General features: G+C 40.7%; 1 protein-coding gene across 1 annotated transcript in view; it reads right to left on the reverse strand.

Annotated features, from left to right (window-relative positions):
* Positions 1 to 18,014, reverse strand: part of MYRFL (myelin regulatory factor like) — a 250,541-nt gene that overhangs the window by 94,421 nt on the left and 138,106 nt on the right. Inside the window, exons 16-19 of the mRNA XM_063927477.1 lie at positions 12,681 to 12,760; positions 11,747 to 11,818; positions 11,266 to 11,324; positions 10,578 to 10,733 (exon numbers count right to left, since the gene is read on the reverse strand). Coding sequence (XP_063783547.1) covers positions 10,578 to 10,733; positions 11,266 to 11,324; positions 11,747 to 11,818; positions 12,681 to 12,760 — 367 coding nt within the window. The remainder of the gene's footprint in view (positions 1 to 10,577; positions 10,734 to 11,265; positions 11,325 to 11,746; positions 11,819 to 12,680; positions 12,761 to 18,014) is intronic.

Below are 18,014 nucleotides of genomic sequence, written 5' to 3' on the forward strand. Positions count from 1 at the left end.
ATGGACCACATGGATAAATAAATACTATCAGCTAGCATTTGCACAACCAGTAACAAGAGTGCGGAGTCAAACGTATCAGTAGATTTCACCAGTAATGCCTGCAAGGTTGTTTAGACTTTGCTGCTCCTAGTATGCAGGTTGCAGCCTCCTGCACTGGCCACTACTGTGATAGTAAGTGGTAACAACTAGAACAGTCAGCAATCCAGGGTCTTGTACATATAAGGTCTTTGAACAAGTCACTGGGTATATGCAGAGAGAATAGTGAGCTAAGCTGGAGGTGCTACACTGGTAAGTATTGGATTGGGTGCACGTACCGAGAAGAGACACCTGTTTCTGATAGATTGGGTGGCCCAGCATGGTTTAAGTGCTGATACTATGATGACTGCAGATGGAAAAAAATGTGTGAAGCGCAACCAAATGCATGAAGCCGTACACAGTGACGTCACAAGTGGGGGTGCGGGGGTGCGGCCCGCTCCCGGGTGTCACCCGCCGAGGGGTGACACCAAAATGCCAGCTTCTGCACAGTGACAGGAGCAGAGTGCTGCACTGTTATATTATGTGCAGCAGTTGGCTCCTGTCACTGTGTAGGAGCCAGCACTGCAGGGACAGCACCCCTGGGAGTCAGCCCTCACCTCCCACACCCCTCAGTGACAAAAAAATGGATGTCGGGACGTGAAGCCCCTCCCCTCCTGTAAAGCCACGCCCTTTTCGTACCTTCAATGGGCTAAAAACGGGTGCCCCCTCGAAGCTCCGCCCTCTATTTAAGCCCCGCCCATTCCCACAAAGCCCCGTCCCCTTTTTCTGCGCTGCCGCATCGGGTGTTACAGAGGTGAGTGAAGCCTCTGACCGTACATACCGTTGTGTCCACTGACATCTAGCCTCCCTGCGTGTTAAAAGCCTTTCTAGTGACTTGGTAGCGCCGAGCCTCTTTGTGTGCAACACTTTCCATTAAAATGTGTCTTATTCGCAAAACGAATATGCAGATATGATGCACAAGTAACTTATGCTGATTAAAATGATATGTGACATGCTTATATTCTGTGTGCGACTGAGCCTATATCTGCATATGAAAAGCTATGTTACAGTGTTTCCTAGAACACACTGTAATGTTTAATTTCGTATGCAGATACAGCCGCAGATGCACAGAGAATATAGGCATGCCGCACATCAGTCTGCTTGTGTGTCTATTCAGATATCGATGCAAAAACGATACATTTTCGGCACCTGACGCTATCGATGCAAATAAGACGCATTTTCGACACCCGACGCTAATAGAGTTGCACTGGACCTGTCAGCTCCCACTACGTGGAATATTTAAGCGAAATGCATGGGTCACATCTGTATACTGTTAATAGTATAAGTTAGAAAGAAAGTCGACGTGCAAGAGAGCAAGGCAAAAGAAGACTAAAAGTCTGATCCGGGGCACGCTTTTTATATCTATAGATTAAAATTTAACTTTTATTATCACTTGATAAAACTGGAAATTACACAAAATCACTAGGTAATAGTATGTGCACCAGAACATCATTCAAAATTCCTATGCATAGTATAATTCATGATTAATCAAAATATGGAATTGGAAGGAATTACATATCATTGATTTCAATTCAGAATTCATATCAATCAATACACCATCATATGGAAGCAAAGGGATGACACAGCACATTAATCATACTTGATTTCATCACTGTGTGGAGTTTGTATGTGCTTCAAACCACAACAAAAAATTAAATAAGCAGTAACTTTCTTCATGAAGAATACCCCTCAACGGGAAATAGTACACAGTTTTGAATACCCTATATCAATATTTTAAATTCAGCATAAAGAATAATTCTCAAAATATTTACTTGAATAAGATAGACTTTACACGTTATTTCATGCTTGATTTCATCAATGTGTGGAGTTTGTATATGCTTCAAACCACAACTGGGAATAAATAAACAGTAACTTTCTTCATGAAGAATACCCCTCAACGGGAAATAGTACACAGTTTTGAATACCCTATATCAATGTTTTAGATTCAGCATAGAAAACACTTCACAGAATATTTTCTTGAGTAAGATAGGAAAGAATACCGGAGTATTGGAAGGTGCCGGCCTTCTGCTGTCTCAAAGCATCTGCTTAAAGCATCGAATGTCAGGATGAGAGGGGTCTGCCTCCTTCACCACGGTACTGAATAGGAGAAATAGAGGTACCTACTTCTGCTTTTCCAATTTTGCAGCTCGGAGCCCTCTGTTGCTAAAACATTGCAGAGTAGCCCGGCTGCTGGAATGAGAGAGTGTGTACATGGAAAGGAAATCACACAGTTATCCAGTTAAGATAAAGAGAGGAATTAGTACCGAGGTACTTGAAGGGTTGGACCTTCTGCTTTCCCAATATCTGCTATCAGCATCGAATATCGGGATGAGAGGGGCCCATTCCCTTCACCCTGGTATGAAAAAAAGACAAGTAGAGGTCTCAATTCTGCTTTTCCAATGTTGCTGCTCAGAGCCCTCTGTTGCTATATGACATTGTAGAGTGGCCCGGCTGCTGGAATGAGAGAGTGAGTACATATATATATATGTAGGAGATAGTCAAAGGTCTGTATATGATAATTCCACAGGTCTCTCTAAATTTAGATATAGGGATTTGGCTATTAAACCGTGTGCATACTGCTAATTGGTGGAATTTGGCACAAAAAGTATGTTGTAAATAGATTAATCTAAAGATATATGGTACCTGCAGTGCACCACTCTAAGAATAGCTATTTACTGCAATGCTCCCATGCAGTGTTTATAACTATCACATTTTACCTATACTCAGACATAAAACATGCATGAAATATAACATGAAGTCTATTCTGTATCAACCTCAATCTGGTAGAAATGTGATACACCAGACTGTAGTTATTGCTGGCTTTATAGCTGACATGCAATCTCTGGTGTGACTTATCTGTAAATGTAAGAGCTGGTATAGTACAGGTAACAAACATCTGATGGTCCGCGCGCGCTGGGAAGCCGCCGGCGTCCAGGGTCCGTGACCGGAAGTCGGACCCGGCTTACCGACACCGGAAGTTGACGTACGTTTCGCTCCTAGAGCTTGGTCACTTGGTCGCCTAGTAACACTCCTGCAGCCAGGGTGTTTTTATTCAGTCCGGTGGCCATTTTGGGTGGGATTTGAGCACATAATCAAGGACACTTTTAGCTCCATAATGTGCATTTCTATTATTCATGCCGGTTTCCATAGCAATGATGATGCATATAAGCTTATGAATAATTACAAAAATGCCTATGTGCTTTGTGGATGAATTCAGACACGCATAAGAATTAGGTTTCAAGCAATAATGAAATGCCATAATTAAGAAAAGAGGAATGAGTATATAGATATTTTAGGTACTCAAATAGAGATAATAAATAATAATTATATAATAATTAAGCCTAAAAAATGAATTAAAAAACTATATAAAAGATACATATATATATATATATATATATGTATTCCAATGGATTGGCACTCACCCTTCGTAGTTACAGGCGCCCCGGTGCCTTCTGGGAAATGTAGTACACAAAGCGTCTCCAAGCATGCAGCGGCACTCAGGGAATGATGCAAGCAATTATAAGGCAAAAGGTGTTTATTCCATAGTGAAGAAAATGGTCCACCCCGAAACGTTGGACCATTTTCTTCACTATGGAATAAACACCTTTTGCCTTATAATTGCTTGCATCATTCCCTGAGTGCCGCTGCATGCTTGGAGACGCTTTGTATATATATATATATATATATATATATACCAGAAATATGAGTAAAATTAATTGATTACCCCAAGGTTATTGTGTCACTTTATTGGTTTTATTGAGTCTTTGATATAATATTAGATAATTAGATTCTATTTTGACCCAAATTTAAAATACAGCTATGTGCATTGTGTCTTTTAATTGTGTGATTTACATATAGTGAGATAACTGCGGTAACGAAAATGTGAAATAAGGGTGTCATGTAATGCTGAAAGAAGAAGAGAATTGAATCTCTATACTAGTGAGAAATATATACACCATACAAATTGTATGTTACATGTGATATGAAAATCCTATGTATATTTGTGAGATAAACAAATGTGGTGTGATTATGTGGTAAGAAGGGACTAGGCTGGGAAACTACTACCCAAATTAAGTGCACCTGAAGGTGAGATGTGTGATAAACCTGCTCACAATGATTACAAGAAAAAACAAGAAAGGGGGAGGGGGGAAAAAGGGGGAAGGGGGGAGAGAAGGGGGGAAAAGGACCATCAGTGAATTTAGACTGTATTATGGATCAAGTACTGGTTGGGCAAAACGCCCATAATGGTGGTATTAATTCTCCAAGAAAACACTGTAATTGATGTACTCATTCATTCCATTGGGAGCCAAAGAGTTAAGTCTGAATGTCCACTGGCTTTCTTTCTGGAGAAGTGTCCTAGTCACATCCCCTCCTCTAATGCCTAATTTGGCCTTTTCCAGGCCAAAGATCCTGAAATGTTCAAATGATCCGTGATGATATTTCAAAAAATGTGCAACCGTCGTGATCGGTTTCATCTTCTGGATATCTGTCCGAACATTTCTAATGGACCCGATGTGTTCTAACGTTCTGATTTTCAGCATACGGGTTGTCATCCCCACATATCTTTTTTGACATAGGCATTCAATGCAATAGATAAGATTACTGCTCTTACAATTCACATAATCTTGAATTGTAATTACACAGCCATATTTATCTGTGATAGTTTGTACTTGGGCAACATATTGACATATTTTGCAATTCCCGCAAGGGTAACTTCCTTTGATAATCGGTTCTTTAGGTGGTGATGCTTTGAAATTACTCTGTACTAATAGGTCTCTTAAATTGGGAGCCCGACGCCAGCTCATATCAATCTGGGTATTTAATTTGCTAGCCAGGTCACTGTCTGATAGAATGACCGGCCAGTGTTTCTGTAGAATGGAACGGATGGATCTCCATTCAGTGCAAAAATCACCCACGAACCTAATGGTGTTGTCCTTCCGTTTTTGTGGTTTCTCCTGAAATATGAGAGATTCCCTAGAAATATTGTTGACCACGTTTCTCGCTTTTTTAATGCACCTACGGCTATAGCTTCTATCCTTCAGTCGTAATTCCAATTCTTTGCTCCTAAGATTGAAAGTTTCATCGTTGGAGCAGTTCCGTTTCAATCTCAAAAATTCGCCCTTTGGAATATTTTGGATAGTGGGTGGAAAATGGAAGCTATCATGATGCAGAAGGGCGTTTGTAGATGTAGTTTTGCAAAAAATTTCCATCGACAACATATTATTGGCTCCTCGATCGATTCGTAAGTCCAAGAATGAAATACTCTCACTACTCCACTCATATGTGAATCTCAAGTTAAGCTGGTTAGTATTCAAGAATTGCACAAACTCCATTAATTGTTCAGGTGTTCCATCCCAGATGACCAAAATGTCATCGATATATCGTGACCATAAAGCTATATGTTGATTATAGCAGTCAGAGTTGTCTTGGAAGACTACCTCCTTCTCCCACCAACCCAGGAAGAGGTTAGCATACGTGGGGGCACATGCCGCCCCATCGCTGTACCGCTCACCTGGGTGTAGAAGTAATTGTCAAATGTGAAATAGTTTTTACTCAGTACTACTTCCAGCAGTTGCAATAAGAATGTTTTGAAATCACTCTTATCCCCCATATCAAGGAAGTACTCAACTGCTTTTAAACCCAGATCGTGATTGATGCTTGTGTACAAGGCCTCTACTTCTAGACTAACTAGAATATGGCAATCCTCCAATTGAATGTCATTTATTTTCCTTAAAATGTCCGTGGTATCACGTGTATAAGAGGGCAGTTGTAAGACATATTCTCTTAAATGAAGATCCAGAAAAATACTGGCCTTCTCAAGAATGCTGCCATTGCCCGACATAATAGGCCTGCCTGGTGGGCAGTGTAAATTTTTGTGCACTTTGGGAAGCATGTAGAAGGTCAGTGTAACTGGATTAGTTACTGCCAAAAAATCTTGTTCTGCTTTGGTTATCGTTGCCATGTAATATGCTTCATTGATAATCCGCATATACTGTGCTAAATAAGTTTGTGTCGGGTCAAAAAGACTCTTAATGTAACATGTTTGATCATTCAATTGTCTTCTGGCTTCTTGTAGATATAGGTGTTGTGGCCAAATGACCACATTGCCGCCTTTATCGGACGGTTTCATCGCCACATCCTGCCATGATTTTATATCCTTGATTGCCTTTTTCTCCTGTAAGGAGAGGTTACCCTTCGGATGAATATATTTTCTCTTCTTGTAAAGCATCTCTAAATCTTGTGAGACAAGATTGATAAAGACTCTCACTTCTGGACAGATTAGGTCACTGGGAAAGAAGGATGATCGTTTTTTGCACTGTGGTCTATGCCCCGTGCTTTGGGAGATATTGATTGGGGTTGTCAATTCCCCCAGGGCAGTCAAAGCTTCATTTTCCTGAGTACTAGTCAGATCTAAATGTTGAATCCCATCCATCATATCTAAAGTTGCTGTGTCATTATCCTTATTGGCATACATTTTGGTCAGAAGAAGTTTTCTGCCAAATAATTGTAGGTTTTTATTCCACTGAAATATGTCAAAGTGTTTAGTAGGGGAAAAGGTAAGGCCTTTTTCGAGTACACTCCGTTGATGGTCAGTGAGGGTGTGTTCTGATAGATTGATAATCTGTAATTTATTGGAATCGGGGCAGGTTATCTGTTCCTCCAAGAGGGATAGCGATTGGGGGAGGGAGAACCCCATTTCTCTCGGCCTCTTCTTCTTCTTTTTTGCTCTTCTGATTTTCCTTTTTCGGGGCGTCCGTGAGTGCTCCTGCTGTAATCTAAAAAATGTGTCAGAGGTCTTTGATTACTTCTGGAACTGAGATATCGATCCTGCTGAGAGGGATCTTGTTCTTCTGTCCCTGATAATTCTGCCTCCGAAGAGGATGGTGTTGTGAAATGTCCCGGTGTTGTCTCCCTTCTCACTGGTCTAGTCCACCTAAAGACATTACCATTACTAAAATCCCTTTTGTCTCGAGAGAATTTGGTCCTTTTCCTCTCTATGATACCTTGTTCATAGGTGTCTAGTTCTTTCTTAATCCTCTCAATACGATTTTGAAAAGTAGGATTCTGCTCCCACGATTCCAAGTTTTTCCCTAACTGATCTATCTCTTTGGTACACTCCTCTAATATCAGATTATTGTGTTTGATCAGTATTTGCATAAACTCCTGGGAGCATCTTAATAGACTGGCCTCCCAATCCTGTTGTAAACTTGCTGAAAAGAGCTCAAACGAAGGAAAGACCTTGGGTCTCAGTCCCCTTGGGACTATTTTCTGTTTTGTATAGTGCTCTAAACTAGTAAGATCCCAATTAGATCTAATTTGTCTTTGGAGAGTATATTTCAATTTGGATATCTCTTCCTCCCAATTGGATGCTGAGTCAGTGACCTCTGTTCCAGTTGGGAAGATACTCTCCAAGTCGTCAGTTCTTCGTTTGGTTTTTAGGGCATCTTAAAGACTGAAACTGGTCATAATTAGGAGGTTATTTGTGTAAAAGTGCAGTGATTTGGATTAGGACAATGTTGTCTGTGCTGGGTTCGGGAAACTGAGAACGTAACCTCAGAAAAATTTGGCTAAACAAAAGAATTTGAAACCACACTAGACCTGTGGAAAGTAACCACAGAGAATTTCAACTCGCTAGGAGTTACTCAATAATATCTCGACCAACATAAAGGCTCAATTGGTGTAATACCTGTGGCACTGGGTTGGTGGTGCTCCCGGGAAATTAGTTCAATAAACTGGAAAGAAAGTCGACCTGCAAGAGAGCAGGGCAAAAGAAGACTAAAAGTCTGACCTGGGGCACGCTTTTTATATCTATAGATTAAAATTTAACTTTTATTATCACTTGATAAAACTGTAAATTACACAAAATCACTTGGTAATAGTATGCAGAAAATTTATTACATGCATGGATATAAGGTCATAAGACCATTCATAGAGATATGGTCAAAGATGAATACTAATTAGTGTGGCGAAACGTACGTCAACTTCCGGTTCCGGTAAATCGGGTCCGACTTCCGGTCGCGGACCCTGGACGCCGGCGGCTTACCAGCGCGCGCGGACCATCAGATGTTTGTTACCTGTACTATACCAGCTCTTCCATTTACAGATAAGTCACACCAGAGATTGCATGTCAGCTATAAAGCCAGCAATAACTACAGTCTGGTGTATCACATTTCTACCAGATTGAGGTTGATACAGAATAGACTTCATGTTATATTTCATGCATGTTTTATGTCTGAGTATAGGTAAAATGTGATAGTTATAAACACTGCATGGGAGCATTGCAGTAAATAGCTATTCTTAGAGTGGTGCACTACAGGTACCATATATCTTTAGATTAATCTATTTACAACATACTTTTTGTGCCAAATTCCACCAATTAGCAGTATGCACACGGTTTAATAGCCAAATCCCTATATCTAAATGTAGAGAGACCTGTGGAATTATCATATACAGATCTTTGACTATCTCCTACATATATATATATATATATATATATATATATATATATATATATATAGGTACTCACTCTCTCATTCCAGCAGCCGGGCCACTCTGCAATGTCATATAGCAACAGAGGGCTCTGAGCAGCAACATTGGAAAAGCAGAATTGAGACCTCTACTTGTCTTTTTTCATACCAAGGTGAAGGGAATGGGCCCCTTTCATCCCGATATTCGATGCTGATAGCAGATATTGGGAAAGCAGAAGGTCCAACCCTTCAAGTACCTCGGTACTAATCCCTCTCTTTATCTTATCTGGATAACTGTGTGATTTCCTTTCCATGTACACACACTCTCATTCCAGCAGCCGGGCTACTCTGCAATGTTTTAGCAACAGAGGGCTCTGAGCTGCAAAATTGGAAAAGCAGAAGTAGGTACCTCTATTTCTCCTATTCAATACCGTGGTGAAGGAGGCAGACCCCTCTCATCCTGACATTCGATGCTTTAAGCAGATGTTTGAGACAGCAGAAGGCCTACACCTTCCAATACTCCGGTATTCTTTCCTATCTTACTCAAGAAAATATTCTGTGAAGTGTTTTCTATGCGGAATCTAAAACATTGATATAGGGTATTCAAAACTGTGTACTATTTCCCGTTGAGGGGTATTCTTTATGAAGAAAGTCACTGTTTATTTATTCCCAGTTGTGGTTTGAAGCATATACAAACTCCACACATTGATGAAATCAAGCATGAATAACGTGTAAAGTCTATCTTATTCAAGTAAATATTTTGAGAATTATTCTTTATGCTGAATTTAAAATATTGATATAGGGTATTCAAAACTGTGTACTATTTCCCGTTGAGGGGTATTCTTCATGAAGAAAGTTACTGCTTATTTAATTTTTTGTTGTGGTTTGAAGCACATACAAACTCCACACAGTGATGAAATCAAGTATGATTAATGTTCTGTGTCATCCCTTTGCTTCCATATGATGGTGTATTGATTGATATGAATTCTGAATTGAAATCAATGATATGTAATACCTTCCAATTCCATATTTTGATTAATCATGAATTATACTATGCATAGGAATTTTGAATGATGTTCTGGTGCACATACAAACTCTACACAAACGACAAATTGTGCATCATTTTTTGTAGAGCTGTGCTCTCCAAAATGGAGGCCTACAGCCCTATCTATTCATAATTGGGGTTGGAAATATACAGATTTCTATCTACTTGCATTTATGATATGGCATACATATGAATTGTGTATGGATGTTTGTGTTTATTTCATATCTGGTGGTTTGAAGTCGCACATAGGGAAGTCCACTCTCCTTACTATTGTGGTAATTGGTTATAGACCATGGGAGAGAGTATAATTTAAATATTGGTGCTCATTAAGTTTTGTGGTAAACCAGCATACTTATATATATTACTGACATTTGTTATGAATATTTTTACCACATGAAAACTTAGAGCATTATTACTGATCAATATTTTCGCTCATGGCAGATAAAGGTCTGCCACACTAATTAGTATTCATCTTTGACCATATCTCTATGAATGGTCTTATGACCTTATATCCATGCATGTAATACATTTTCTGCATACTGTTAGATAGTGATTTTGTGTAATTTACAGTTTTATCAAGTGATAATAAAAGTTAAATTTTAATCTATAGATATAAAAAGCGTGCCCCGGGTCAGACTTTTAGTCTTCTTTTGCCCTGCTCTCTTGCAGGTCGACTTTCTTTCCAGTTTATTGAACTAATTTCCCGGGAGCACCGCCAACCCAGTGCCACAGGTATTACACCAATTGAGCCTTTATGTTGGTCTAGATATTATTGAGTAACTCCTAGCGAGTTTAAATTCTCTGTGGTTACTTTCCACATGTCTAGTGCGGTTTCAAATTCTTTTGATTAGCATAAGTTAGTAAGTCTGTTGCTGCCATCTGTATGTGCGCCCACTTCATGTCTGACTCAGAATCAGGCCCAAATGTGTAATGAAATAATATGCTTAATAATAGAAAGTGGCAGAGAGTGTATTTATATATGAACATACTCTTTTCTGTTGTCTGCAGTCTCTCAGAAACGATACGTCTCAGCCTGGTATTCTGAAGGGAACAGCAGTGCTCTTGATTACAGGGGAAGAATTCGCAGAAACTTATTTCCATTTCTTCAACTGATGTAGTAATTACTGCTGTAGTCGAGCTTACAGCTGTAGAATAAAGCAAGTTTTATTACTATTATATACAACTATTTATTCCAGTACATACACTGCCAAACCCAGCAATATGTTAGTGACATGAGTGCTGGGTAATGACACACTACATTCCTAGTTATATAAGAAATTCATGAGTTATAGAAGGTGGTTGCCTGGTGCCCCAATAGGGAGGCATTTGATATGCCGGCTGTCGGGATCCCGACGCTCACCATACCGACGCCGGAATCCCGACAGCCGGCATACCGACAACTATTCTCCCTCTTGGGGTGTCCACAACACCCCCCTGGAGGGAGAATAAATAGCGTGGCGCGCATAGCGCGCCACCGTGCCTGCAAGGGGCCCTTTTGCGCTCACCCCACTGCCGGCGGTTGGGATCCTGGCTCCGGTATGCTGGGTACAGGGATCCCAAGCGCCAGCATAACATACTACACCTCCCCCAATAAGCCCACTTCTATTGTAGCTGTTTGTAACACAGGTGATTCAGGTCAAAGCCATATTCAGAATTCCTGTATAAAATGGATAATACCCATCATCGTTGTGGAAATAGAAGGACGTATCGAGCTTGCAATGCTGGTGTAATTATTCCTGTAGTAGAAATAGAAACAGAAAACATTATAACGATATTGATGGGACATAACAGCATTAAACGCTTTGCACCAGTGGGTGATTATGTAACTTTTATGCTTGAACAAAACAAGATCCAAGGTCTCTCCAACAAAGATAGAAGACAACCCTTTCACTATAGTCACAGCAGTCCATACAACTACTGAAATGAAGCCTGTATGAACACTTCGTGTAGACTGTCATTTGTAGCTGAATTATGTATAGAATGTCTGACTGCACTGAGTTTAGATGACTTCACTTGTAATGTAATTGTAATGTTATTTTTCATGGCTAGTTTTGCATAAGTTACCTACAGGTTGATAGGTGTGGACACCTTATGTAACTAACTGCACATGCACAACACAATTGAAATAAAAGTATACATGCAAAGGCAGAATACTTACTGTGGCAGCTGTTCTCTCTCAGTGGCTTCTTCTTGCACATACAGGATATATAACGTAGATATGGTCATAGCACTGAAAGACAAGTTATGCTCACCATTTGTTCTCACTGTCAGTAAGAAAGCAAGTCAAACTGTTTGCAAGTCCACATCTCACGCCAATCACTAACCAGAGGGTAAGCACTGTCAGTCACTACAGGGATTTATAGACCTTTTAGTCGTGAGTTTTAACAGCATACAGCACTGAAATCTGGGAAGGGCTATACTAAGGTCTGGTTTCCATAATACAGATATGGTGGGTGACAAGATTGTAAGAGGGGATACGATGGGTCTTTATATCCTAGAGATAACATAGGCTTTTAGTTTATCTTCCAGAAACAGAACCTGATGTGCATGTCTTGCATTCTTCTGGACACTACAAGTTGGCTTAGGAAGTGTTTTGAGTTGAACAAATGCAAAGTGATCTGTAACTGAAGTAACACTGTAGCATACCTCCCAACTGTCCCGTTTTTTTTGGGACTGTGCCACTGTCTCACCTGCGGGCAGCAGTGTTCCGCTGTGGTGGTGGTGGGGGGGGGGGGGGGGGGGGGGGCAGTTGGGAGGCTCCTGTCAGTCAGCGGTGAATAGACTTCTGTGCACATGCGCACATCGTCTAGTCACAGGAGACAGAGGGACTGAGGGCATTCCAGCAGCTCACAGAGCGATGGGCATGCCACTCAAATTACAAAAACAGGAGGCATTGCTCGTGATCGTGGCTCTCCCCCTTTTCCATAGGCCACATCCCCTTTTGGTCACACTAGGGGGTCCCGCTTTGGGAGCAGCTGATGTTGGGAGGTATGCTGTAACAAGCTCTAGTAAATCTACCCCTATTAGTTAGCTACAGTTTGTTGAGCAGTATGTTCTTATTTATAATAGTATTCTATTTTTTAGTTACATACCAGAGCGCCATAACAGAGATCAAAGCTATTACTGTAGCCTGGAAAATCCTTTTGGGGCACTGCTGCTGTTTAATTGGGATCTGGAAAAAGCAGCAGAATGTAAAACATCAAAATGTACATTGCTTTACAGAAAGAGAAATAGCCAGTGCAAGTCAAACACGTGTTGCTATTGGTCACATTAGATTTTAGCCATTCGGAGAGCCTGCTGAAGGTTATTGAAGTATAATATAGTGAATATACAGTAATGCAAAAATAAACAGATTCTTTTTAGAATTACCTTATATTGTGACAATAATGATTTCATGAATCAATTAATCTTTACATTTTAGTTTTTTCTTTGTTTTTTGTTTTTACCAGTGGCGTAACTATAGTAAAAGCAAAACATGTGGGATTTAGGACCTTTATGCCTTTGTGATGTGTGTGGTGGACCATCATTTTATTAATTCAGTCTTTGGAGTTCAAGAGGCCAACTACCATTAGTGCAGCTTCTATGGGGCCTGTCTTCCTTACATGTCCCATGTTTCTATGTGAGTTTTCTGCCATTGTGCGGTACATGGGGTCCTTCAGAGTCGGTCCTAGGCATATGCAAACTAGGCAAATACCTAGGACATTTGTAATGCCATGGGGCACAAGCAGCTTCTTCTGATTAAAATGATATGCAGCATGCCTATATTCTGTGTGTGACTGTGTCTGTATCTGCATACGAAATGCTACATTCTTATGCCGATACAGCCACAGAATATAATCATGCCACATATCATTCTAATCAGCAGAAGCTGCCTGTGTATCCTAGTCACATAGCAATGCAAATAAGATGCATTTACAGCATAAAAGGTGCCTGACATTAGCAGAGCTGGGCCAGGTATCTCCTGCTGCATAGCATATTGAGAAACATGTATGAGTACACATCTGAATCCAAGTAGTGTAAGGTGCATTATGTGTGTCGTGTGTATAAATGCATTAATACTGTGTGGAATATGTGTAAGGGGTACTTTGTGTATCATTATGTGTATAAGGGCATTAATAATGTGTGGCATATGTATAAGGGGCATTGTGTGTGTGAGGGAATTAAAAATGTGCGGCATATGTGTCAGGGACATTGTGTGTATAAGGGCATTAATAAAGGTTGGCATAATGTGTAAGGCGCATTATGTTTATTAGGACATTAATAATGTATGTCATTTGTGTAAGGGGCATTACTGTGTGATATTATAAAGGCCTTATTAATTTGTGGCATTATGTGTATAAGGTTCAATACTGTGTGGCGTAACATATAGAAAGGGCACTACTGCATGGTCTAATGTGAATAAAGAGCAATATGGTGTGGTGTAATATGAATAAGGAGCAACTCAGTGTGATGTAATGTGAATAAGGGGCAGTACTGTGAGGAGTAACATACTGTATATAAGGTAAAGTGGTACTATTGTGTGATGTAATGTGAATAAGGGACACTATCGCATGGTATAATGTGAATAAAATTGCACTACTGTGTGGCATAATTTTAATTGGGGGTACTACTGTGTGGCTATTCCCCTTCCGAGCACGAACGCGCCGAATGTGCGCACTGTTCATATTTAAAATATAATGAGGACTGCTGTGGGTGAGGGTGCTGGGAAAGGGGTGCAAGGTCAGAGGTGGAACTAGCAGGGGTGCTAGGGGGCACCTGCCAAAATCTTGCCTAGGGCATCATATTAGTTAGGGCCAGCTCTGGGGTCCTTACATATGTTGGTGTTGCTATGGGCCCCACAAACAACTAGTTATGCCCCTAGTGGGGTTGTAAATGGATGGTGTTGCTGGAAGATCACTTTTTACTTAACGAAAAGTTTACTTAGCGAAACATATTTGATACAGCTCAACAGAGACCTCTATTTCATAAGTAGATTGATTAGAAATAGCTAAATAACACTTTCTCGTCAGAAGGCAGGAAGCCATGCTATATTCATAGTCACTGACTTATGGGCAGCATCTGCACTTCTCTGATAGCAATATAGACATACAGTACAGCAGTAGACACCATGGTGGGCAAGTGTTAAGCAGCCTTATTATCTCCATCTGCAAAACCAAAAGTTGGATGTTGACTATATTGCACCATATGCTGCTTTTTGTTAAGTACTTTGTAATTCGCATTTTTGAGCTGCAGACTATTAAGGGGGAACCATACTGAAAACCTACAGACACACATGTCCAATATATAAGATTTATTATTTTTCTCTTTGGTATGCAGATTGGGATTGAAAAAAACAGATACTATACCATTGGTACTGTCTCTTTGCATTATATATTTACAGCGTGATGTAGTAAGGATCCCGGCGGTCATCATTTCGACACTCAGAATCCCGACGATGAGTATTAAGGCTAGGATTAGGCACAAGGCAGACGGTTATGGTTTAGGCTGCCAAAGGGGACGGTTAGGGTTAAACTGCGGGATGGGTGGTCTAGGGTTATAATACTTACCAAAATTTGTTGGGATTTTGACCATTGGGATGCCGCTGTTGGGACTATAGGCCTAATTCAGACCTGATCGCTGCTGTGCATTTTTGCCAGCGCATGCCAGACAGCTGACAACGGTCTTAGCCCTGCGATCGCCTCTGCCTGATTGACAGGCAGCGGCAGTCGCTGGATGGGAGGGGGCGGGCTGACGTCATTTGGCCGCTGTTTAGGGGGCACGGTCCGGGCAATGCAAGCGTGCCCGGACCATTGAGGGGTGGGGCGGGCCGCGGCGGCTGCATGACGTCACACGCAGCCGCTGCGACCCTCACAGTGACGAGTAGCTCCTGCCAGCGTGCTGGAGCTGTGCTGGCAGGGAGCTACTCCTAAAGTACAAAAGCATCGCTGCTGTGCAATGCTTTTTTACTTGTGTGGGAGGGATCGTGCCTGACATGCGGGGTGGACTAGCCCTGTGCTGGGCATCCCCCCGCATGTCTGTGTGACTGATCGTAGATGTGCTGAATTTGGCACATCTACGGTCAGGTCTGAATTAGGCCCTATGACCGTTGGAATAGTGACTAGCAGGATATCCTACCCAACCTGTTTATAGTGCCTGCCAACAACAGGAAAAGCTGCTTGTTTAATCCAAGAGGTATGGACTGTATGTTATTAATATTATTATTATTCGTGGCGCCCACTGCCAATCTATATTTATACCATTTTCTGTTTTTTTGAAATACAATACCTCTATACGCACACACTTATATAATGTCTTATTCATTATGTTATTAATAAAGACATATTCCTAATAGTCTAAATTGGCCAAATATTCATAAAATATCAGAACTTTCAAATAATCTTATAATAAATCTTCTAATCAATGTTTAGTGAGGCTGAAGTTCCCCGTTTAAGCTACTTGTCTCATGCTTCCCCTTATACATCACAGCATACTTGCCTACTTTTGAAAAAGCATTTCAGGGAGATGTGAAAGTAATACCTATAAGCGCGGGTGCGTACTGCTACATCGGAGAGGCGGGTCATAAAAATGACTTACATCCAAATGTAAATGAGCCACAAAGTTAGTAAGTCTACTTGTTGAAGAAAAGACCCTTATATTTTGCAGAATTTGTTTGTGTATTGTGCATTACAAGAAGTTCCATATACTGTAAGTGGCCACGAGAAACTTTATTTAAAATGCATGCAGGGATCATTGTGTCTTATAACCAAAGCAGGGAAATGGCACTGATGATCCCATTTGAATGTATTTATCTGTGATTTATCTCCCCCCCCCCCCCCCCCCCAAGAATGTAACAGCTGCATACTGGGGTTAAGGTGCAATCAGGGAGATTGTGGGACTATTCAGGGAGTCAGGGAGATTGCTTCTATTTCAGGGAGTCTCCTGCAAAATGAGGGAGCGTAGGCAAGTATGCATCACAGTGACTGCCTAGTACCCAGCTCAGACTGCCAGCATTCCACCAATTCCTCCTGGATATAAAGCTTTTAAGTCTGCTTATCACTGTTATCATTTAGATGCTACACAGCACTTGCATTTTCAGCAGCTGGCAGTAGCAGGCACCCAAAATATGTAAATAGTAGGCCTGGCAGCTGCAAGATTCAAGCAAGACCATTCTGACTTCCCAGCAGACAGCCATGATTAACAAATTAGCACAAATCAGCAGTGGCAGCATTAGCTAATTTCAAAAGACAGACATTATCATAAGGTCTAAATCTGTGCTCCTCCTAATTTGCTTTGGCAGGCAGAATAATTATTAATGTGGATTGTTCCCTGCTTGGCTCATATTTTGATTGTGTGTTAAGTGTGCAAACTCTCAAAGATCTAATATTGGCAATGCTAGGTCACCTGACCTAAGGAACTCAACGCCTGACTCCTGTAGTCTGTAATAATAACATTGTATTTTTAAAATAAGCATAATAAAAATAGATATGTAGTGGATGCTATTTTGGTAAGCATAGATGTGGTAGCAGCAGTGATTTTAGAAAATAAGAGAATTTATTTTTTAATTATCATTTATTTATAAATTACACTGAAGTTTCCTAGGTTCAGTTGTCTGTTCTTCCCATTATCAGTGTGTCTAAATATAATTACCTTTCATTACCAATGTTTTATAGATTTTATAGGTTCTATAGATTGTAAGCTTGCGAGCAGGGCCTTCCTACCTCTATGTCTGTCTGTTTTTACCCAGTTTTGTTCTATTACTGTTGTTCTAATTGTAAAGCGCAACGGAATATGCTGCGCTATATAAGAAACTGTTAATAAATAAATAATAAATACATACATTTTATGAATACACGGATGACCATTTTTTCTTATACGCTCATATCAGAATACCCAGGGCCAGTTCCAGGTCTACTGGTACCCTGTGTGAGATTTTTTTGGAGCGCACCCCCTTCCCCCCCTAAAAAAATAAAAAAATACATTGGCCCCCACAGAGAAAAACAAATAAAGATGTTTCCTCATACATTAGCCTCAATAAACCATGCAGTGCAAGATCCCTTGGAACTCTGATAATGTCGAGCGTCTTCTTTTGCTAAAAATGCATCTTAGTTGCAATGCAATATGACTATGATGCATGAGGAGACTGTGCTGATTAATTTGATACGTGACACTTGTATATTGTATGTGACTAAGAGGGAGATGTACTAAGCAGTGATAAGAGTGAAGAAGTGAGGCAGTGGAGAAGTTGCCCATGGCAACCAATCATCTGCTCTGTATAATTTTCTGGTATGCAAATTATAAATGTTCCGTAAATGCCGATTGGTTGCCATGGGCAACCTCTCCACTGGCTCACTGCTCCACTCTTTTCACTGCTTAGTACATCTACCCCTCAGTCTGTAAATAGAGCAGAACAGAACTTGTATTGGAAGAAATCCCCAGTAGCCCTTCGT

Source organism: Pseudophryne corroboree, chromosome 6, assembly GCF_028390025.1.
Source record: "Pseudophryne corroboree isolate aPseCor3 chromosome 6, aPseCor3.hap2, whole genome shotgun sequence".
Taxonomy (NCBI): Eukaryota; Metazoa; Chordata; class Amphibia; order Anura; family Myobatrachidae; genus Pseudophryne; species Pseudophryne corroboree.